This window comes from Salminus brasiliensis, chromosome 18, assembly GCF_030463535.1.
Source record: "Salminus brasiliensis chromosome 18, fSalBra1.hap2, whole genome shotgun sequence".
NCBI classification, from domain to species: domain Eukaryota; kingdom Metazoa; phylum Chordata; class Actinopteri; order Characiformes; family Bryconidae; genus Salminus; species Salminus brasiliensis.
The window spans coordinates 13855782-13880760 of record NC_132895.1 but is presented as its reverse complement, the minus strand read 5'-3'; the positions used below and the strand labels follow the sequence as shown (position 1 = coordinate 13880760).

General features: G+C 44.1%; 1 protein-coding gene across 1 annotated transcript in view; it reads left to right on the top strand.

The window, feature by feature from the left end:
- Positions 1-24580, top strand: part of nectin3b (nectin cell adhesion molecule 3b) — a 50008-nt gene extending 25428 nt beyond the window's left edge. The window contains 5 exon segments of the mRNA XM_072662200.1: positions 6071-6418; positions 11516-11815; positions 13808-13925; positions 16344-16495; positions 21767-24580. Of these exon segments, the coding sequence (XP_072518301.1) occupies positions 6071-6418; positions 11516-11815; positions 13808-13925; positions 16344-16495; positions 21767-22521 (1673 nt within the window). The 3' untranslated portion in view covers positions 22522-24580.
- Positions 24581-24979: the final 399 nt, after the last annotated feature.

The window sequence follows — 24979 nt, the reverse complement described above, 5'->3', positions numbered from 1 at the left end:
TCCCCAAAATCTTTTGTTCTCTGACTGCAGGAAGCAGGAATGATGCTTGCTTTCCCTCTATGGCTACAGCCATGGAATTGGCCTATAGCCTACAGTGTTGAGATAAAATTACAAATCCCTTAACGGGAGGTGAGGCAGTGGTTTGTAGTGGGATCAAACAGATGCTTAGCATAGGTGTGGAGGAAAAGGCCTCAGCAAGGAGGTGTCCACAGAGCGCTGTGTGAGGGCATGTTGATGGAAGGAACAGGGTGGGTTAAGGACAAGAGCCAGGCCAACCACCCCACTCCCCCGACCTTACAGCTTGCTGAGTAGGGCTGTGTTCACATTACAGGGGTTGAAGTTGCACAAATCCTTTTTTTTTCCTTCATCATACTTAACATATTGATATCGATTAACATCAGAGTTAAAGGGAGCAGATTCAGATGAACCCCATTGGTCGGAAAACTGTCATATCGCTAAATCAGAACTGCCAGGTTCTGAATTTTCAGTGTGGGAAACCCTTATGTCCACAGCTGAGATGTGCCACCTTGATGTGCTTTGTTCACATGGTGAGAGAGAAAGTACTGGCTGAAGATGCATCACTGAATCTGTAAATGTATAACATGGCTTAAAGTACTTAAATATTTGAAGATTAGGCTCCTTTCATGGTGGAAGTCTGTTGACAAGTTTTCATCGTCAAGGCAGAAAGATCAGATCTGACTGGAGTAAAGAGGATTGTAATGTGAATATGATGGTACTGTGGGCAAGACTTTGGTATTGTGTTGGAAAACAGCTCTTTGGAGAGGGAGCAAGGGAGCTGGTGGGTTTTGTGGGTGTGTCCGTGCCCATGTTTGGTCATTTTTGTCTCTTTTGTTTACTTGCCGCTGGTGCCAGGCCAAGTAATCCACTGCTGCTGCCACCACTTCTTGTGTGAAGTCACTCCTGTGCTATGCTCAGCTTAAGCTCCTAATGAGGACGTCCCCATTGTTTCTGTCTTCCATCACGCCTCCCTCTTCCCTCTCATCTTCCGCCTTCTCTGCACGTTTTGCCGTCTCACTCTTTCCCCGTCTTCGTTCAGATTGGGGGTTGTTGTTGGCAGGAGCGAACGGACATGCAGAGTGTTTGGAGGCTGTTGCCAAGCAATGTGGCGGTTTCTGATTTACGATTACGTCTTCTGACCGGCAGCTTGTTGCAATTAGTGCTGTCCTTTGAGGAGGGTGTGTGTGTATATATATATATATGTGTGTGTGTGTGTGTGTGTGTGTGTGTGTGTGTGTGTGTGTGTGTGTGTGTGTGCGTGCGTGTGCGTGTGTGTGTGTGCTGCATCTCCGTTTATTTGTCTGACGTCGTTCCAGCCAGCGTTTGCGTTCCAGAGTTTTACAGATTAACATTTCCTCTCCTGATCTTCACTCTGTGCTTTTACAGTTCCGTCTCCTTTCTCAAGTCTCCTCATCGACTTTCCAGTGTCTCTCACCGTCTCTCCCTCGCTCTACCGCTCAGAGGGACCACTGATCAGAACATGATGTGGATAGTTTTACAGTGAACTGGGAAAATGAGGGATTGAATCCAGATACTTTGAAGTGTTGCGCTCACTGGACCACAACACAGTGATTCCATGAAGCACTGCTTTTAATTTTCCCGTTCAGGTCAGCTGTCGGACAGCTATTGTGCATGGATATTTTCGTGTAAAGAAAACACGCATGGGTAATGTGTGGGTATTCTTGAAGGCTGTCAGTTCCCGTACAAGTCCTTTGGTTCCTTAAAGGACCTTTCTTTAGTAGTAAGTCTTTAGGAAAATGGTAGATATTTGCATGATGCTAAAATCATGTTTCACTATCTTGTAAACACTGCTTAAAACTACTGATTAGATCTCCGTAGGATCTACCTGTGGGATTCAGGTGGGCCTAAAGCCTGCCTGAATTATTGGATGCCATCATTCTACCTGAAATCATTAGACAGGATGGCAGTCCATCACAGGGTACTACTTATTCGCTCACAACGAGGGGCAGTTTAGTATAGCCCATTCACTGTGTGTTTTTGGGAGATGGGAGGAAACCGGAATACCCGGAGGAGCCCCACGTAAACGAGAGGAGCACATGGGATGTTCACATGTGTTAAGTGCAGAACTTGAATACTTTTGGAAGAGGCCACTGTAGGGTCTATAGTGTTGATTGAGTCTAGAGCTCAATCCCAGTTCCCTGGATGAGGAGCAACAGTTCCCGTACAGTCCTTTGGTTCCTTAAAGGACCTTTCTTTGGTAGTTAGTCTTTAGGGAAATGGTAGATATTTGCATGATGCTAAAATCATGTTTCACTATCTGGTAAACACTGCTTAAAACTACTGATTAGATCTGTATAGGATCTACCTGGACATGGTCCTAATATTGTAATTACCTGATCGGCCTGTGAGACTCCCCGCCTGCTATAGCACTCAGGCTGAACTGCACACAATAGCACAAGCAAAGCAGAGCGAATTGTGGGAACGTGGCTCTTCTACATATGCGGGTGGTGCTGGAGATCCCTGCTGTGTCCTCTCGCTTGCTGAAAACTGGACGTGCACAGTTGTAATCAGCCAAGTTTGGAATCTGACCGTTTTTGCTGCAATCAAGCAGTTGGCTATTGGCCAGTTTATTATCTTGATTTTGGCAGATGTGTGTTGAAGTCCCTGCTCTTTATTCCATTTCATGTTATTTCATGTAAGGATTTTTATGTGGAAATTCCACTTTGATTCTAATACTATTACATTTCAACATTTGCTGATAGAAAGTACTGAAGGTACTGCTAGTGTGAACTAGCTGGGGGGGGGGGGGTTGAAATAATCATCCATCTGCCAGTATGGTAAAGAAAATGGAATCAGCCTTAAAAAAAAAACCTTATTGGTTCATCCCTATTAAAACGATTCACTTTACAGGAAGTACATGCAAATGAATTGTCCAACTTTAGACCTGCAGAGAGAGACAGACTATGAGCGGTTGGGTCACCCAAGATTCTCCAGCCTAAAAATATTTAAACGTTGGGAAGAGTCTTATTATTACTAATCCAAATTATGCGCAGCTGACCAATCAGGCAAAAGCAACATTCCACAATAGTGGACATTTACCGTTACCATATGGAGACTGAGCATAGCCTCACTCACTCAGGCTGCATCCCGAAACTCTAGAAGTGACAGCTTTTTCCTACTGATTCTTTTCCTCTCTTCCGTGACCCAGAATCTGATTTCATGACCCCACCTTGCTGGTTGTCCAACTACTGGAGATAATGAAAGAAGCAGCTTCAAACTGTGGCTGAAGTGGCTTCCAGCAGAGGATAGACGAGTGTGCGCTGCCCACTCGCATGCCCAGAGACGATGGACGACGAGGAGGAGGAGACAGCTGTACTCTTGGTTTTGTGTTTTTATATTTAAGACATTTTGTCAATAATAAGTCTGATTCCCAGTTTCCACAATTACGGCTCGTTCTCTTCATTCCTTCTGCTTTTCTCCTCCCCTCATCTCATCTACATTTACCTGGATAGGAAGGGATTGGGAAGACTAGAGTGATGTTTCTGAAACATGGATTATCGGAGCGATAACAGCCTAGCTATGAACTCCTTTAGCAATCAGCATCAAATGGTATCGAATATTGAAATACAGAAATTCTTCAACAAATTATTGATGCCGGACCAGTTCTTTCACTCACTGTGGAAATGGAATTTGACCATGCGTTCTGGGATCTTCCTATCTGATGAACAGCACACCTGAACACGCCTGATCAGGCTTCCATTGCTTGTCCACTTCTTCCCAGTAAGAGTCACGGTGGGCCTGAAGTCTGCCTGAATTGTTGGACGCCATCATTCTACCTCAAATCATTAGACAGGGCGCCAATCCATCGCAGGGTACTACTTATTCGCTCACAACGAGGGGCAGTTTAGTATAGCCCATTCAATGTGTGTTTTTCGGGAGATGGGAGGAAACCGGAATACCCAGAGGAGCCCCACGCAAACGAGAGGAGCACACGGGAGGTTCACTTGTGTTAACCTAAGTGCAGAACTGGAATACTTTTGGAAGAGGCCACTGTAGGGTCTATAGTGTTGATTGAGTCTAGAGCTCAATCCCAGTTCCCTGGATGAGGAGCAACACATCTTCGGTCCTTGGCTTGTTAGGATTTGGTGTAGGCCAACAGTAGGTCCGGTTGGCAGGTCAGCCGGTTTTGCTGATAAGGGGCTTAGAGCATCAGCAGCATCGAGCACACAGCTCTTCAGACAGTGTGTAAGTGTGTTTGTGTTTGACTGGAACGTCCTGCAATTGCTTGATCCATAAAAGATGTGGGAATGCATTGCAGACTTGAACGCGACTCCTCCAAATTCCATCCACTTCCCCGCAGAGACTATCCACCCTCCCCCTGCTCGCCACCACATGAAGAGAATGTCTGTGCGTGACGCAGAGAGTGTTTGTGTGCACTGGAGGTATCTCTCTCTCTCTGTGTGTGTGTGTGTGTGTGTGTGTGTGTGTGTGTGTGTGTGTGTGTGTGTGTGTGTGTGTGTGTGTGTGTGTGTGTGTGTGTGTGTGTATGGACAGTCTTTGCTGGCGTGAGCACAGCTGTCTGAGTGTAACAGAACACACTCCTGTCCTCATGTGGCCTCTGTTGTCTCCTTGGCATGTTGCAGCGCTTGTCTTTCTTCTCGTCCTCCCGTCTCGTCTTGCCACTTTTTCGTTTGTTCTGGTACTCTCTTGTGTTTTTATTTTTTTTATTTTTTTTATTTTTTTTTTTCCCTCCCTCCGCTCTCCTCCTTCACACACACCCTCTCTCAGACATAATTAGGCTTTTGTTCAGCGAATGGAAAGAGGAAAAAGTGATGGAGAGGGAGCAAATGCTGGAAGGTAGCAGATGGAGAGGAAGCGAGCGGTTAAAAAGATGGAGAGAGGGAGGAAAAGAGAGGAAAGGAGAGATGCACAGAACAGGGAAAGGTTTGTGGTAAATTCCCATGCTACTTTCACCTCCTACCGCCCTTCCTTTTTTTTTTTTTTTTTTTTTTTTTTTTTTTCCCCCATTCCTCTCCACCCCAAGCATGGTTCACCATTAGCCTCTGAGACCTCACGGTTACCTGGCACTCGTCCTCATCGTTTATGCCCTCTCTGCATTCTTCGGCGACATCTTTGCCTACTGTTACCTCATTGTTCCTGTCCCGTCTCCTCACACGGCTGTTTTGGAAAAGCCTTGCGTGAGGGGTTTTCAGAAAGTTTTAGGTGAGCACTAATTTTAGGCTCCTCTGGAGCTCTTTATGAGGCCCCAGCGACTCTGGCTTTATTTTTGGCCTTTTTTTTTTTTTTTTTTTTTTTACCACTCAACAAATTGCATCCAGCGGCTGCTGTGCTTTCCTGTGTAAAAATCTCATTTCCCCTGATATGTAGGCTAAGCAGAATGGACCTTTCTAGAGAGGAATTGGAAGCGGTGTTGACTGACCTGATGTCTGATTGATCACAGCTCTAACGGGATAAAGCAGGATTTGTCAGAGGGGGACGGTGTGCAGCTTTACAAGCTGCATTGCAGACTGCCTTTTAAACATGTGACCTTCATGATGTGTTCCCTCTCACTCTACTTCTACCTGCCTCCTTCTCTAACTGTCTCTGACTCTACCTGTCTACCTCTCTCCCCCTATACCTACCTTTCTACACCTCTCATTACTTTCTCTGCCACTACCTGTCTCTACCTCGCTAACTGTATGTCTCTGACTTTCTGCCTTTCTGTACCTCCCTTTTTACCTGTCTCTGCCTTTACCTCTTTATCTATCTAATCTGCCTTTCGAGCTTTCTCTCTCTTTCTCTATGAAACTGCGCCTTGACCTCAGTCTCTGTTTTTCTCTTTACCTCTGTCTCCACCTCTCTGTATGCATCTGTCACTTTACTTCTTTCAGCCTCCTTCTCTACCTGTCTCTGCCTTTACCCCTCCACTCTACCTCTTTACCCTTCTATCTGCCTCTTCTCTATTTTTACCTCTCTACCGTCTCTAAATGTTCCACTGTACCTTTACCCTTCTCTCCCTACCTCTTTCTGTGTCTCAGCCTCCTCTGTGCCTGTCTAAATACTCTCAATAATGTCTTTCTCTCTCTTTTAGGTGTGTGTGGCAGTCAGGTGGTGGTCCCTCCGAAGGTCAGTGCGGTGTTGGGGAAGAATGTGACTCTTGGCTGCAGGATCCAGGTGGACTCGAACCTCAGTCTCACTCAGAGCTCATGGGAGAGAAGGCTGCCCTCAGGTTGGGTCACTCTGGCCGTGTACAACCCCATGTTCGGCATCTCCATCCCACCAGAGTACGAGCGGCGTCTGTCCTTCCGCTCGCCCTCCACCCATGATGCCACCATCGTTCTGGAGGATGTGGGCTTTGCTGACATCGGCATCTACACCTGCAAGGTGGCCACGTTTCCTCTGGGCAACACGCAGGCCTCCACTACGGTCAGCGTGCTCGGTAAGTGTGTAGCTAGTCTCCCCAACCAAACTCCTAGCTACTGATGGAGGGGCTGATGGGGAGTATGCAGCAAATAACAGGAAAATGTGAATGACAAGCTGGGGCTTCCAAGCCCCAGCTCTGATACTTCAGCCAGTAGACGCCTGTGCCGGCCAGCATCACAACAGAATGATTATGAGAGAGATGCCAGGGGCTCCCGATTGCTAAAGACGAAGCAGCTTGACCTGGTCAAAGTGCAGTGGCTGCCATTCTCCCTATTATAATGCAGCATCATAATAATATGGAAACTATTAGTTATTTTAAGGTAGAAATGCCACATAATGTCACTTTAACTCTGATCACCTGCATGTGTTCAGAACTATTTTCAGCCATTTGAGAACAAGTTCGTGTGGGGAACTCTGGAATTCCTGAGTTTACAAGTTTATGAGGAATGTCCGAAGCCACCATTCGTGCAACGTGCTGACAACAACTTCAGATGGTTCCTGTCTGAGGCTGAGACTAGTCTGGAGCTAATCCCCTAGCTCCTCTAGCCGTTGCAGGACTCTGTCTCGTTAGCCCCGCATGGAGAGCGATAATGTGGTCCGGCTGTCGGAGCGTGACTTGCACGTATTAGGGCTAAAGTGGCGTGACAAAGTTTTCGCGTGTGTATCCTCTATAAACGGAAAATGGGATGTTGGCGTGTGTGTTCATATCACAGCTTGCATACGGAGGGCTGCTGCTGCTGCTGTGTGTGTGTGTGCGCGCGCGTACACACGTCAGAGAGAGAGAGCGAGAGAGAGAGAGAGAGTGACTGCAGGGCAGGGTTGGGAGCGGTGTTTGGGGAGATGGGCGAGCGCTTCCATAGAACAATATGACGTCAGCCCCTCTCCTGCAACCCATCTGCTCAGCTGGAGCTGCTCACAAAACGCACAGAGAGCTGAATGGAGCTGCGCGATTGTGTATGTGTGTGTGGTTTTTATATGTAAGAGAGAGTGCCTTGAGTTAACTTGATTAATAATGCATTATAATGTTGTGGAGGCGTGTGCGAGAAAGAGAGCGCCATTCTGCCCTCGGTGGGCTAGAAATGAGTGCATGAGCAATAAAGACGAGAAAAGAAGGGGAAAGTGAAGCTCTGAGTAGTGAGGGAGACTAGCCGGCGATGAATCACTAGACATGATTAAGCAACTGAGGCACCAAAACTGAAACTGAATGAAAGGGTGTGTGATGGAGATGGATGGTTGTTGCAAAAAAGCATGTAATAAAAGAGAAGGGAGAGAGAGTGAGAAGGGAGAGAAAGAAGGGAGTATTGCAGGAAGGAATAGAACCAGCAAGTGAACAGAGTGAGCAAAGAGAGAATATGGGAGGGAGGTGGGTGAGGGGGGTGTGTGTGGAGGGGGGAGACACTCGCAGGAGCTATAATTAGAGCAGGAGGAATGTAGAGGCTTGGTGTGTGTGTATAGTAGGTAGAGTGGTATAAGAGGGGAAAGATGCCCCTCTATTTTTAGGGCTCCTCTGTGAGTTGGGTCATGTGGGCTAACTTAAGGGAGTAGTTTGGTCCAATGCGTTAACGTGGCGAACCGTTAATGAAAGTGAATAGCAAATAGTTATTAGCACTGTAACTAAATGCTACCATGTTGAATGTATAGTTAACGACTTGGTGGTGAAAGTGTTCCCTTAATATTATAATAAAGTAAAACATTGTTTTAGTTAACATAATACTTACAATCCTTGTTTCTGGGTTTGAACTACTTAAAGGAGAAGCGAGCCAAAACTGCTAGTGTTGCTAACAGTGAGTCAAAGCAAGTGATGTGCTATGTGGGGTTGGGTGGTTCTGTGTCTATCCAGTACACGGTCAAACTAGCTCATGCCCCGTGTGCATTTAAGAAAGCCAAAGGGTTGGGGGGGCTGTGGGAGCTCACTGATGGAGCTCCCACAGCTGATTATTTTATTATTATTATTATTATTTTTATTTTATTTTTTTTTTGGGTGAAGTCACACTCTGAAAACAGGTAGGAGGGAAAAAAATAAGCCCACGAAAAGGAGAGCAAGCAACCCTGGGTGGACCAGCTTACTAAATGTGCCTGTAAACGGTCACAAGCACTTCCAAGACCATTCCCTCGACTTTCCCTTGAGCCTCAGTGAGCTGGAACACAGTCTGTACTGTGGTATTTAGCCGGCAGCTGCACTGGACAGTCTGATACTCAGTGCTATGTATTGGCTGGTAGCTTGTATTCATCCTTATCCACATATTAGCATATTTGCTCAAGCTACTAAATTAGTAACTAGTAGTTTTATTCAGAAATATAAGACCACAGCTAACAGCGAAGTTCACTGATGAAAGTAAAAAGTTAAAAACTAAGTTTACTCACCTTTGTAAGGATCGCCACTTTACACAGACAAATACACAAGCATGCATGACCACCTTATTGTATTAGTCCTGTAAAAAGTGATGTTTGCTAACATTGATCACCTTCTGCTCATGATTGTACAGAGCATCAATCAGCCTAATGAAAGAAATCATGCTGACTGAAGGCTGCTAGCAGATAAACACTATGCCTAATGCCAGGTGTGGGCTAGAGGGTTATAAAAACCCCTCCAGTATTGAGCTGTGAACCAGTGTCCTCTGGAATGATGGTGCTCCATCCAATACTTTTGGGTACTTTTGAGTTAAGGATGTGGTGGGGTGGTGAACACTAACGCTCTTGTAGCGGAATGCAACCAGATCCTCACAGCAATGCTCCAAAAATCAGCAAAAGCAAGATAAACTTTTTTTTTTTTCTTGATTTCGGAAGAAGCAAATGAGCTGATGTCTCAATACCTTTGTCTGTGTAGGGCTTATGTACAGTACATATGTACAGTCACAAGCATGTGCGACATGTCACATGTGCAGATGCATGCACTTAGTTGGTCTAGAGAGGTAACGAGAAAAGCTCAGCTGCTGCTGCTGCTGCTCTCTCTCTGAAGGTCAGACGGGAATGGAAAGATTCCACGAGAGGTAGAGAGAGGAGGAGGTGGTGGTGGTGGTGGGGGGATGGAAAAAAAGAGAAAGGTGGGCTGTAGTTAGTGGGGAAACAGGAAGGGAGTGTGCCCCATGATCCTGATGTTCATGTCAAACTGAACACTGCAGGATTCATTGTACTCCCCTGGCCCCTTCAGAGCAAGCTGACCCGTGTAGAGCTGTACGCTGTATCATTTGTTATTCATCATCTCAGAATGGACCTTAGTAATACTGGTATTGCTGAAGAATGTCACATTATTTTACAGTACTTACAGTATTTCATCCACATCGTGCCATTCTAATTCAGGGCATTCATACTTCTGATAAAATTATTTCAGATTTACTGCAAGGCCTATTGCACGTACAGTGTGCAGCAGTACAATCCATATCATGCAGCTCTAAAGCACGCTAACCTTCTCACTGGTCGAACTATTCAAACAGTTCATTTCAGCTCCTCTGGAAAAGCGTTCAGCGAGACTGATGAGAAACGGAGCTCGCTTGCAGCCAGCAGTGACCACGACTGTTTTTCAAGCTGATGGCTCTTTTAAATGTTTTTTCCCCTCATCCTCCTCTCAGAGAATCTTTATTTTCTCACTCCTGCTTATCAGTTGGCTATTGGCAGTGCATGAGAGTGAATCATAGAACTAAGGCATTATTTCTTTATTTGTGCTGGACTCGGTCCTGAGATGTCTTTACTTGTTCAGTTAATCATCTCTTCTATCTTTGTTCTTATTTTCCACGGGGAATGTGTCCCCACTGTTCTGTGCCATCAGTTAAGGCATGGGGGTGTAATATATAGTAGTGAGAAAAGGCTGGGAAAGGAATCTAAGGAAATGATTACTTATTACCTATTATTCAAGGTAATTATTGAATTAATTTTTGAACAAAAATAATTACATTAATATAATGTAAAAAAAAAAAAAACATTAATTTTGCAGTGTTAATGATGCTTGATGTACAATTTATACACAAAATACTACCTAAACGACAGCCCACACATTATTGATTGTACAATTACCTCCTGATACATTCCACTCACAAATTTGACATGAAATAATTAAAATATCTAATACAATATGTCATTTCAGTAATGAAAAATCTATTTTATGGCTGTACCAATGTTCTGGTCAGCTCTGTTGCTTCTAATTTCAAACTGCATAAAATCTGCAAACAGTTTCAATAAAATTGAGTGAAATTGAAATCTAGACTTTGTTGACTTGCTCACTCTGTAGTTGATTTGCTTCTGTGTTTGGACCAGGTTGCATGTATTACAGACACCTTTGACAGGCACCAACTTGTGATCACGACAGTTGTGTTTTTTTTTTTCTGGTATGCTGTGGTCATTACCTTGCAAAAGAGGTTTAACAAAGGACATCTGGTGAACTGGCAACATGGTCATGGACACACAAACCTCATTGATTCCATCCGTGTAGGCCCTACCTCACAACTTACAGGAATTAAAGGACATTCCATGCTTTACAGCTGGAATGAGGCTTTGGTGGTGGTATGCAGTGTGTTGTTTTCTCCTTAATGTTGATTATATTTATAAACATATGCCTCATCTGTCTGCAGAACATGGTTCCAGCACCAGGTGGTCTTCAGCCAACTTGAGACAAACTTGAAAGCACTGTGTTTTTTGTGGATCGCTGTTTTCTTCTGAAATGACCTCCCATGAACAGGGAGACTAGCAGAGGTGCTGAATTGCTGAATTTCTGTTTGTAAACGGACTGACTTGTATACTGGTGGAGGCCCAAGTCTTATGATGTCTGAAGAGCCGGAGAGGAGGAATTGTTTGGTTGATGGCTGGCAGGTCAAGCTGGCTCCTGAACACCTTCCTCCAGATAGCCTTTGTTCTATCAGTGCCCTTAACCCTTTCTTAAATCCAGATGACCACTAACATTACTTTGAGCATTCTCTGCTGATATCAGGACTATGCCAATACCCTCTAATGCAGATATGCCACCTCTTTTATTACTATAACCAAAGTCAAGATGAGATCATATACATTTTAAGAGCAATTCCTGCAGAAATCCATACAGACCCATAGGGTTTCCCAATGTAAATTCTACAGTAAGAACTCTTGCTCTGTCTTCATCTCCTTTTCCTTCTCTCTCCTCCAGTGGAGCCGAAGGTTTACGTGTCGGCCGGATCTACGGCTCTGATGGACGGTGGTAATGACACTACGGTTGCGACCTGCATCGCTGAGCGTGCTCGACCTCCTGCCGAAGTTTCCTGGGAGACTGACCTGTACGGCACGTCCGAGGCCCACATGGCGGACGACGCAAACGGCACCACCACCACTCAGGTGCACTACAACTGGATGCCCACTCGCCACGCCCAGGGACAGACGCTTACCTGTGTGGTCAAGCACCCCGCGCTGCAGAGCAACTTTAGAATCCCCTACATCATCAACGTCCAGTGTGAGTATCTTTTCTTCAAGGGGTGTGCGCAAGCATGAGAAGTGGAGTGTTTGTGTATGTGTTTGAGTGTGTACGTGTGAGTGCATGGGTCTCTCTGAGGGTTTTCTTTTATTTATTTTTTTTGGTGTGTGTGTGTGTAAATATGTAGGTTGGAGTCTTCAAAAGTTTGATGACTCAATACTTCTACAAAGTGCTCATCTTTCAGGCTGATTTCTTTATGTGGTCTGAAATGTGTATGGTTGCATGTCTTCAGCACACATCTGCTTTCCATATTACTTCAGTGTGGTAATGGCCATATCCTCATGACACGATGTCTTGATGCTGTGCTGTTGGTCATGGTGTTCTTTAATACAGGATAGTATAATTTCAGACACTTTACAGCCTGACAACTATAAGCTCACGCTCCACTGATGCTTAAGCAAGCTCACGCTCCACACAGCCTTAAGTAAGCTCAAGCTTAACACAGCTTAAACCCGAACTTAATGATTCAGTCTTTCATCCTAATGTGAAAACTCTTGTATAGTTATTTAGTTTACCAGACTTTGCGGAGTGCCACAGGGTTCTGTATCAGGGTCTATGAAGGTGATGGAAATTATAATAGTAATACAGAATTTAAAGGATTTAAGGGGTTAAGTGAGCTGACGCTTTACACAGTTGTTCTCAGGGTTTCCCCAACTTTGTGTGTGATTGTATGTGTTCAGAGTTCTCTGGGCAGTGAGAAAATACATTCCTGAAATGAATGAATGAATGATCTCACTTCTGTTTACAATCCCTCCCTCACACAGTCCCTTATAGAAGGGCACGTGGCAGAGTGCGTGCGTTCGTGCGTGTGTATGGGTATGTTGGGGGTGCATGTGGTGGGTCTGTATGAAATATAGATGGAACTCTGAGGACACACAGGAAACAGGCAGTGTGGAGAGAGCAAGCTTCAGTCACGAAGAGTCTTGCTCTCGCGCGCTCTCTCTCTCTTTTTGTGGATTCAGTTGTTGATTTTTTTTTTTGAGATTTGGTCTGCAAATGTTTAATGCACCTTTACTTTTTCTCAGTAGTCCTGGTTGGTCCAGAATTGTCAGTTGATGTTCTACAGCGTAGTAAATCCCCTGACTCTTCAATCTGGTCCTAAAACTCAATAACCATGGGTAGGAAATATTGCTCTGGTAGATGTAACAAATGTGCTTCTACAACAGGACTAGGATCCAAAACATACCTCAAAATCCACCATAAACTACTTTACGAAACCCAGGCTGAAGTTTTTGGAATGGCCCTCAGTCTCCTGGCTTGTGGGGTTTTTGACTGAAAATCTGTGGGTAGATATTAAACATGCTGGGAATGCAAGATGGCCCGAGAATATTGCAGAAGTACAAAGAACAAGAACAAAAAAATATTCACAATCTATGGTATCTGCCAAACTGTGTTTGTGGGGCCTCCAAACTTTGACACATGTAATTTTTCCCATTTAAAAAAAATATATATTTTAATCAACCTCAAATATAAATGTAGATAATATTGCCTAAGGATGCCTATACAGGCCAACAAAAAGACAGTACGATAGACGTATACAGACTATCTGAAAGACATGGTACATAGTACATGGCTGGAGAAGTTTGTACAGTTCAAAATCCAGTAGAAAATGATATTTGTAGCATTTCAAAGCAATATGGACCATCAAAGCAAAGCTACCACACCTTAAATCTTTATATTTTGCCAATTTGTGTGTAGTAGTTAACCTCAGACCTCACAAATGTCCCCACATTGAAAATTCTGATGTATTCAAACAATGCTGGTGCAGAGAAAATGTGCCATTAAATGGCTTTCAGTGTTTTCCGAGTCTCTTTACTAGTACTTCCTTGATAAATTTCACATTTCAGATATTTCTCCCTGGAGTTGCTTGAAAACACACTCATCAGTTTAACTAGGTGTGGCCGTCTTGCCTTCCTGTATCGCAACTAAATGAACCCTTTGTGCTGTGTGTGCATGTGTGTCTGTCCACAGTTGCTCCAGACATTCAGGTGGTGGGCTATGATGGCGACTGGTATGCGGGAAGAGAGAATGTCCAGCTGAAGTGCCGAGCCAAGGCCAACCCACCAGCCCACCACTTCAGATGGGTCAGGTGTGTACACACAGCCAGCACTGATACAATCTGTGCTGTGCTCATTGCACAAGGCTTCTGGGTTAGTCAGGCATGGCTCCAGTTCGCCCACTGTGACTGCAGATGCTCGCTCCACCTGAAGCTGAACACACACCACGAATCGCTCTCTCTGTAACGGTCTGATCCCCACTTAAGTGGACTTTTTCCTTCTCATTACACTGGTCTCTCCTCAGCTTTTAATCACAACAGTCACAATTGTTCTCATTACCTTGGCTGCTGATTTGAAGGCTTAAAAATATAGGTTGGCTTTGGTGTAGAGTTTCAGGAAGAACCTCAGATCTACATAGAACAGTAAATTATGTGGACGATTCTTTGATGGTGAAAAATAGGTTGTTTATGTTTAAAAATGTTAAATTTTAGGTCTACTCTAATAATATATTTATTAGTGAGTTAGTAAACTGAATGCACATAATTTTTTATTTTATTTCATATTGAAAAAATTCAATTGAGTTTAGAAATGTGCAAAAAAAAAAACAACACCACACGATTCAGGCCCTGTGGAGCAAGGGTTGGCAATTCCGGTCCTGGAATGTCTGATTCCTGCACAGTTTTGTGCTTTTCCTGGTCAAGCACACCTGATTCAACTCTCATGTTAATTGCCAGGTTTAGTACGTCTGTTAAAGCAGGGAAATCTGCAAATCAGCCTAGTTTCTGCCTGTTTAAACACTGAACTAGCCAAATAATTAAATGAATTCATAAGTTCATAACTAAAGGAATAACCATCCCTCTAATACTGCGGAACCTCGTGAATCTTGCTCTTTAGGAGAACCAGTAAGGGTTTCATTAGGAACCTTTTAAGCAGAAGTTCTGCCTGGACATCAATTTAGTCATTTCCAATTCCCCAGTCACAATCCCTTCCAATAACACTATTCTACATTTACAGTTATGGCATTTAGCTGATGCACTTATCCAGAGCGACTTACAAGGGTACTCCTATTACAGAGTTGGGCCAACGTAGTGTTAGGAGTCTTGCCGAAGGACTCACCACACCTGCTGGGAGGGTGAAAGCTAGCGTGTGCTTCCTCCAAGTCACACAAAGCACTTTTCAGACTTTTCAAACTGCTGTTAATGCAACGTCATTGGAGAGCTGAACACGCTTTGAGGAGAACACTAACTGCCAGTTTCATTACATCAGCTACCTAATGCCTGTTCTGGACAGCATCATGCTGAGTACAGGGAAGGCTAGAGAGAGGGCCATCGTACCCACTAAGAGAGAGTGAGGCCAGTTGTGCTCTCTAGCAGCTTTCAGTCGTGGAGCCTTGGAACGGTGTTCTCTGGAATGATCATGCTCCATCCAGTACTTCTGGAACGAGTTGAGGATGATGTGTGAATTTTACGTTGACAGACTGCAGTACACTGTACATATGGTTGTGAGAAGCATGGCTTCTGACATTTGTTGCACTGTAAGACTGTAACTTGTTATTGGGACTTTAAACAGTGGTGGTGGCAAAAGGAGAGGAGGTCCCTGAGGACGAAGACCCACAAAAGTCACAGCGTGGTGCAAAGTGGAGATGCTGTTTCACAGCAGCACGACAGAGATGCACAAGCATTTAAAGCCAAAGTGCCAGATTCACAACACGTTTTCTGCTCCAAATGAACCTAACTAGTCTAAGTGACTAATGCCAGTCCAGTGAATGTAAACAGAATGGTACAGTACAGTGAGGTAAAATTAATGCCCTGCTGAGGAAGCAGTTCAGTAGAGAGATGGTAAGGCTCCAAAATAGTAGTTCGGTCACCCATGGGAAGATTAAGGGTAGAGTGCACTGAACATTATTAAATGTTTACGGATAAAGCTGGCTCTTTAAATCTGTAAAATGTACAGTCATCAAATCAGGTGCCCTACATGTTTAATGCAGAAGCCTTGTCAGTGTTTTAGCAGAGGAAACCTAGATATTGAAGACAAGAGACTGACTGAGAGATGTGAAAAAATATATTTATTTTTATTTATTTATATATATATTTTTTTTATATAGTAATCGATAAAGGGAAAAAATAAGATACAATAATTCTGGAAATGGTTGGAAATAATCAAAAGGTTGTTTGTTTAGTCATAAGTTTGATTTAGCCTAAAGCTGTCTTTTTTGGGACTTCACAGCATAGTACAGAGTGGTGACAGAGTGACTAAGAAATAAATGTAAGGTAATGTGACTAATATACAATAATAACAGCAATGTAAACAAAAGATATTTAATATATTGTATGAACTTTTACATTAGGATCTGACTGTCTATGAACTACAAGAAATGGCTTTTTCAACGTTTACCATTCCAAAGGAAGTGACGTGTCTGTGTCTGTGTCTGTGTCTGTGTCTGTGTCTGTGTCTGTGTGTGTGTGTGTGTGTGTGTGTGTGTGTGTGTGTGTGTGTGTGTGTGTGTGTAGGTTGGATGGGGACATGCCAGAGGGTGTGGAGGTGCTGAACAACTCCCTGGTGTTTGTAAGACCTCTTCAGAGGAACGACTCTGGTGTCTATAGGTGTGAGGTGGGAAATGACATCGGCCTGCGCAGCCGGGACATCAGCATACGCATTCAAGGTGAGTCAGCGCACAAAAACTACAGCTCTTTGCAATACATGTTGGTGTGACAGGACACACTGGATTCGCTTACCATCAGAACAGAGGCTTGTGCAAACAAGAGATATCTTTATGAATCTGAACATGCAGCATATCATCTATTATATAAGAATATGTAGGTATTAAAGACATGTTTCAAACTGTGACACATTTGGGCAGTGTAAAGTGTACCTGTGTTGGAGATCTGCTCAGGCATGAAAGTGGAAAAGTCCAGGCCATGGTCATTTCAGGTAATGGTCATTTTGAAACATGATCCTGCCCTGAAGCCATTACTCTAAATGCAGCTATAGACTAGAACAGTGAAAGAGAGAGTGTAGAAATGAAGTCATGTGAAACCTGCCCAAGCCTAAATCAAGCCAGAACTGTAGCCTGATGTTGTATGGGAAACCCTTGCATTGTCCGAGCTTTTGAGCTCTGGTTGGATTACAGACCTCTAATGTACATGCACAAAATGGACAAAAGTATTGGGACATTACATGACAGGCGCTTTTATGATCGCTCATTCTAAAATCTCATGCATTAATATGGAGTTTTGTCCATATAGTGTATGTATGGTATGTTCAGTAGGCAAACTGGTAGTATAGAAGTAATGCAATCAGATAAGGATAAGGCCTAATAAACAAATATTAAAGTGGGTTTTATTTTATTTTTATCGTTAGAACTATGTTAATATTTCTTTGTTGAGTCATTTGGGTCCTATTAGTATAACGTGATTCCACCAATGCCAGGGGGGGTTATAATTGACACAATTAGCCCCCATTATTCCACCAGATAAAGTTCATGAGGAACTTTTTTTTTTTTTGCTCTTAAACGTTCCCTGCAGCCTACGCACACACATGTACGCTCTACTGCTCCGTGCCATGAGCCTACTTGGCCTCAGATTATCCAGCTAGTTCTGAGGTCACTGTCTGGTAAGTGGTGGCCTGATGTTTTGGGCTGGCATCACCAGAACACCATACACAACCACACTGGAATCAGCCCCCCAAGGCCAGGGAGAGATTGTTTCAAATTAGTCTGCTAGTCTCTTCCATTGAGTCATATAACAGCCATGAGTCAAAACATGCTAGCCAGGCACCGGCGTGCCATCAGGGAGATCTTTTCCGTCTGGGCTTGTGCACAGAACCATATGACTGGGATGGAAACTCTCTGGTAGGTTTGCTAATGGAGTAATGTGCTGACCTAATGGGTCGTCTTAATTTAACCTCAGTTAAAAGCTCAGTTTTAAAAGAGGCTTCTTCTAACCAAAGGTTAAAAAAATTTACCTCTTTGGTCTTTGTGCTGCACTGTTGTCCATTCACCTCTATTGTTTGAGCAGTCAGCAGTGCATGTGTGCTGTGTAATTAGTTTCCGTGATGGATCTGCAGAACATAGATCCTCTCTCACACACGCGTGCTCTCTCTCTCTCTCTCTCTCTCTCTCTCTCTCTCTCTCTCTCTCTCTCTCTCACGCACTGTTCCCTCCGCCTGTCACGCTGCTCGAGAGGGGGGGAAAAAGAGGAAGAAAGAGAGCAACCTTGACTGAGAGATGATGTCCTAGATTCATGAAACATTCACCAGCTCATTTCAACTGTTATTCATTATTTATTTTCCCTTTTTTGTGCATTTCCCTTGAGAGAGATTTGATGTTGCCGTGGATGAGGCTCTTCCTCTGTGTCTGTGTGTGTGTTCACACGTGTGCACATATGCATGTATTTGATGTCGGAACTGCGTGTTGTGCTTCCCACTCTCGTTCTCATACGTGTGTTGCGTCACTGGCTTGAATCACTAGAATCTAAAATCTCTGCAAGAATACCTGCTGCAGCTGAGAGTTTGTGAGGTGTGTGTCTGTCTGTGTGTCTGTCTGTCTGTGTGTCGGTCTGTGTCTGTGTGCAATCTTCCTGAGCAAGTGAGTGGGGACAAGGCCCATCCTGCATGTTAAACACACTCCACCCCTGCTTGCACCCCTCCCTCCCACTCACTCACTCACTCACTCACACACCTTAGTCAGGTCATTCTCTGCTGACTGGGGGGGGGGCGTGCACATCCACATCTTGTATCTCATATCTTGTGAAGACTGAATGCAAACCATTTGAATCTGTGTGTGTGTGTGTGTGTGTGTGTGTGTGTGTGTGTGTGTGTCTGAGTTTGATGTGCTGACTAAAGGAAAACCAAATCAAAACTGGGTAACCTGAGTGGTCCTGTTGAGTGTTTTCCCCAAAAGTTACAAATTTATTTCCTTACATTCGGAACAAGAAAAGCTTCCATGATTTTGTTCCTGAAGTTAAGGTTAGGCTAGGTTTAGGAGTAGACTACAGGTTTCCTTGTTTTCTGACTCTTACACACATTACCCAGCCTGTGAGGATCTAGATGTTAATTAGCTCTAAAGTGAAGGCCACAACTGATGTAGAAGAGACAAAGCCTCTACTTCAGAGCTCATTCACGCACTTTTGAGGGTAGTCTGAACAGACTGTACAGACAGCTCACAGCCTACTGGCATTTAACCAGTATGATACGTTCAAGTCCTGTGTTTAAAAATGTTACACTTACGTGTTTGGTCCCAAGTGGCCCAACTTTCCAAGTTTTGGTCCCATCATCAGGCTATTGAGTTCGATCTCTGGTGATGCCACAGCCATCTGTGTCTGGGTGTCCGAGAGGGTGCTAATGGCTTTTCTGTTGGGTGGCCCTTCATCTCCCCAATCACTCAGTGTAATGCTAGCCAGTTGACTGAAGGATTAGGATTCACAGTTGGCTTTCTCCTCCAAGTGCATTCAGCTGTCCACTTACGCTGCTGTATAGCAGCAGTTTGAAAAGAAGTGGTTGGCTGGCTTCACATGTCTTGGAGGAAGCAAATGCTTACCTTCACCCTTCCAGTGGTGGTGCCGCCATCATGGAATCGGGGGATTCCTAGCTAACTGTTGGAAATTGGCAATGACTACAAAAATATGGAGGAGAAAACTGATCCTAAATCCTAAAACGGTACACCATCTTTTGGCATTTTTGAAGGATGTCATGAAATGAGATCCTTAATTCTTCTCAGACTCAGAAAATTGGTATTCTATCTAGGCAGTACGATTTTGGCCTAAGCTCTTAATTTAGAACTTTAAAGGAGAAGCAAAAACATTTAATGTACCATTTCATGTTCATTGTTAACTGTTTAAAAGGTATTTTAAAATGTTTCAAGGAAATAAAACCCATTTACAGATAGAGATTTGGATACGACAGCAATGATAAACACTGTATAAAAACACAAATGAGGCTTGGTGAGGTGTAACATATAGCATGTGTGTAAGGAAAAGATGGATGGACCGACTGAGGGACCAAGATGGATTCTGACCTTCAGGAGTTTGTCCCCTCCTCACCACTTTTCCTTGCTCTCTCTCCATGACGTGCCGAGGCTAGAGGGCTCTACTGTGTATTGATCGGAGCAAATCGGTCTTTAAGTCACCGGCCTGTATCGAATACATTAAAATAAATTGTCATTATCCGTGCCCTTGTGATTTAAACGGAGATAATCTGCATCTTATTGGGGGTAATTTAATGCTTTTAATAACAGAGTGTACACCGAGAGGCTAGAATCCCTGTTTATTGACCGATTTTGAGGGCTGCGTGTAAACACTGGGGAATTTGGGTGGGAGGATATAGTTTCCATTTATTCCTTGACTTGTCCAGTCCTTGACTCTCATGCATGAGAGAACATTCATAAACACACCATCTCTCGTTCTGCCTTTTGCATTGTGTGTTCTGTCCTTGCCCTTTTGAATACAGTGGACAGGAATCCAGAAAATCTGCTACATTATACCTCAGGTCTGATACATGGAGGACACGCAGATTAACAAAGTTCTTTTAGCTGGGACTGCAGCCATTCTCACAACTGTGGAAAATACCCTGCCGTTGAATATACACCCTCCGCTGTTTATGCACGTACACACATCACTGGCAGCCAAATAGCTCTCACTACTTATGGAACAGGACACTGTAATGTGATAGCATGACTCCAGCCATGCTCTAGCGAGACTGCTGCTTGCATAGTGGAGATGCATGCCCCGGAATGCTCTGAAACGCAACACACCAGCCCCCTAACCCAATAAAGCGAACAGTGCATGGTAATGGCCTTCAAGAATCTTCTAGCTTAGCTACCTTTTTGACTCTGTAGTCACCCTGATAGAAGGCTGCACAGCTTCTCCCTCCCCACAGTAACCCACACTCCTGTTCCCCACCCTGGTTCCCTCCAACGCAATCCCTCAGTTTATCCTCATCAGCCGTTTACTCATCCGTACTCCCTCTCTCAGCTAACACAGTGTTCCACACTAGGTTTCATTGTTGCACAAAAAAAACGTTTCGCATTGTTGCCTCCATTAATGCTGGAATGTGTGGAGTTAGCGAGAGAAGCCAGTATGCAGAAACCTCATGATTTCCCTCGTCATGGAGCCTCCAAGAGGACAAAACATCCAGTCTAACCCTTTTCTCACCCCTTTTCTCATGTTTTATGTTGTAGTCACTTCTGTTGTAGTCGTTTTGCTCTGCACGACAGTTCCAGGTTTTGCTGCTTTTACTTTTCTGTTGAACAGACTACAAATTGCAAGCGTTAAGCTGAACTTATTGAACTCTTGAGGCCAATTTCTTGACATCTGAAGGAGATAAGCATAGTCTTGAACTACACAGAATTTTAAACAGAAAAATGATGTTCCATCGAAAAATACACTTTTAAAGGCTTTTATGATGGCAGTAGGTTTTATATAGAACCATGATATCTCGAGGAACTATTTGGGTACCACACATTTGGACCACTTTTGTCTGGATTAAAGGTTTCTTCAGATTGCTGAAGAAACCTGGTGGTTGGTTTTATATAAATCTTTTAGAATTAAAGTGTGGACCACATACAGACCACAAAGCACCAAAAAGGGTTCCATGATTTAGGAGTCAAAGAACCCTTTTGCCATACTACATAGTGCTATTTTTGCCTAAAGGCCTGCATGTGATCCACACTTTAATTACCATGCAGATTGGCTTCATAGAGACGTTGGTTAGTTTTAGCATTGTGCCAAAACCTGGAACTGTTGTAGAAATAGTGTTGAGCCTAATTTTCATGTAGATTTCATTGCCAGTAGATGAGCTTTGAAACCAATGTCATGTGATTAATGTTAATATTCAGATGTAGCTGGCATTGACATTCTCTACTTTTCTTTGTCTGTCCATGCCTCCTCCTCCTCCTTTATATCCCTCCCTTCTTCCCCTCCCTCCCTTCTTCCATTAGATCCTCCTTCCACCACCGCTATGCCTCCCACAACCCCTGTGCTCCTCCTAAACACCGGCATCTCTGTAACAGCACCTGGCAATAAGCAGAGGGCGCTCTTCACCTCTCCCACCTTGGCGCCACTGCACGAAGGCAACCTGGGCACCATAGTGGGTGGGGCGGTGGGCGGAGCTCTCTTCCTGCTGCTGCTGCTGGTCCTGGTTGGGGTTTATTACCAGCGGCAGCGGCGGACCTTTCGTGGCGACTACTACACCAAGCAGTACCTCGGACCCTCGGACATGCAGAAGGCACCACAGCCCCACGAGCTGCAGCAGGTCTACAACAACGAGGCCGGCCGGGCCAGTCCCGACTCCAAGCTCAAGCAAAGCCACGACGGTAATGGCAGCATCTACCCAGACAAAGATCGAGAGGAGTGGGGCGACTTTGACCGCGAAAGATCGCCCAACGGCCGCAGCCGGGCTTTACGAGAGGCCAACGCCCAACACAACTACCATAACCATCACAACCACCACCAGAGCTACCACCCTAACCCCCACCCCCACCCCCACCATCATAACCACCCACCCAGCCACACTCCCACCTTCCACCCCGTCCAGCACAACCACAGGAGCTCTCTGCAGCCCGAACCCCGCAGGTACCCTGCTCCTCAAGTCATGGGCAACGGCTCCCCCTACCTGCCGGAGGAGTGCTATGACAATGAGTACGTCTCTCACACGGACGGCTCCATGATATCCCGCCGGGAATGGTATGTGTGACCCGCCTGTGTGAGGCAGCAGGAAGGGACTGCACAAAAGACTTCAAACTGCAAAAGAACACGAGGGTAGAACTAGAACATGTAAAGGAAATTAGTACTCTTGCACCTTCTCTCCCAAACCCTTGTCCCTGTAGTTTACACCCTCTCCTGTTTCAGTTTTTTGGGCATGACCTGTCATTTTCTTGGTTGATATTAAGAATATTTGGGGACCAAAATATTCCAGAAAGATCATACTTTTTCTATCAGGAATGAAGAATATGGCCTGTAGAAATAAGAGTAAAGTAATGATATTCTGTTGATGTCAGTAGGTATTTAAGTTGGAGTTTCTATGTGACTAAATATCCTGCTTTACTTATACAGAATCAGATTTTTCAGTCGATCTGTAATTCTCAGTTTTTCGAAAACGGGAGGCAGGCGGAGGGGGGGGGTACTATTCAGATGGATGAGTGTTTCAAATGGCACCGGCGTGATGGACGAGTTCCCATCAGTTGCGTGAACTTTCAGTAATCTCATCATTCTAATGGAAACAGAAATTAGCCCCTGTCAACAGGGTGGCGGTTTCCATGGCAACGTTTAATTCTCTTCCCCAGGCATTCAGAGTAGGGAGAGGGAGGGGCAGGGTGAGACGGGGCTGGAGTGCACTGAAGCACAGAGGGAGAGAGAGAGCGCAACTACAGCACAGGGGAGGCCTTATTCAGGTGTGTGTGAGTGTGTATGCGCGGCCGTGTGTGTGTGTGTGTTCGTTCCATCACTCTAGTGTTCAGATGTATATGGGGGTTAATCATTTATTGCATAGCAGAAATTACAGCCATTGCTGTCAGTATCATTCTTTAACACTGCCCAGTGTTAATGCTGATTAGATTGTTCCAGATCAACTAACAGCCGTTTGATGTGACCCGTGGTTAAGTATACATTGGTTCTGAAATCAAGTTATGGTGCCTTTCTCTTTGAGTGTATGCGTGTGCGTATGTATGTGTATGTGAACACAGTCTGTGTGTAAATACAGTAGGTGTTAACCTCCACAGTATATTTGATGGCTCAGCTCTCCGTGTAATAGTGTTCTACATCTCTGGATTCTGATTTCATGCAGTCGAAATTCACATTCGCTCGAGTGTAGTGGGCACATGATTACGGGCCCACGTTTGTTGCGAGTTTGGCCGATGTGAGGTTGCTGACCAGGTCGAAAGAAGAGTAATAATTCTATGTTTTTCTTACAGCTGCGTCTAGGTCAGAGAGGTGATTAGCAGTGCCTTATTGTGAAGGTGCGGATCATTTTACAGTGGCATTCTGAAGGCAGTGGAGGTTGCGTTTATCGTTTATCTGTGAACACTAGAGTATCATTTCTGAAGGAAGTGAGTAAAATGACCAGTCCAGGTGCACTGGGGAGTGTCCTGGACTGTTCTGTTCTGGTACATTTCCTGCCCTACTGTTTTGCCTTTGCCACAATAGAAAGCCTTTTTGTGCCATTGCTTGTATGATTGCTTTTTTTTATTTTTTTTTCTCCTCTCGAGTTAGTTGGACAATAGCATATTTTGCTCACAGAATGACATTTGTGACACTTGAGTTGCAATGCACAAAAAGGAATTTTTGTTAATAATCTTCTCGAAGTATGTGTACAGATGGAGGGGCTAGAGGTTGTGCAGGTAAACAGAAGACTAAGTGGTTAATGTGTATATGTTTTGGCTGTTGGGAAAGCCTTGTTTTGTCTTTTTTTTTTTTTTTTTTTTTTTCCTTGTGTAAAGGCTGAGATTGGACAGTTGAGCACATTAGAGCACACCTGCCACTTCACTGTTTGTGATGAGTGGTGTTCAGATCTGTTCAGTTCCATTGACCACTCACTCTTCTGCAGAGCATCTTGATCACCTTTTTTCCTTTTTTTTCTTTTTGTACAGAAGAGCTACTGTAAAAAAAAAAAAAAAAAAAGAATAAAATAAATAAAAAATAAACAAATGTTATAAATGAAAACTGAAAGAAAAAGAAGAGACTGATATGAACTGTATGGATCATATGGAGCATTATTTTGTAAAAACAACTTTTGGGATACATTTTGTTTTGAAATAAAGCACCTTTTTTCTGTGATGTCTCGTTGTTCTTAATACTGGCCTCAGGTTTGCTTTATTTTATGGTCTTGTGAGCAGTTGCAGCAGTGAGTGTTTGTTACAAAATGTTACTGGATTAGTTTCATTTTCTGATGCATGTTTAGCAGGCTGAAGGATCTCCACAAGGGGATGCTATTAGTTATTTAGCTTTTGTTGCTGCACACAACACTGTAGGTTTTCCTTCTTTTAACTTCTCATAACCTGTGTGTAACCACGCAGTTCAGTTCCTCACTTCCTCACAAATGACTCTGTTATTTCACAGACCCTAAAATTGAACCCTGTGGGACGCCATACACAACATATGGTAAACTAAGTGGTGGCCAAATAGTTTAAAATGGTTTCTGCATTAGGATGAATTAA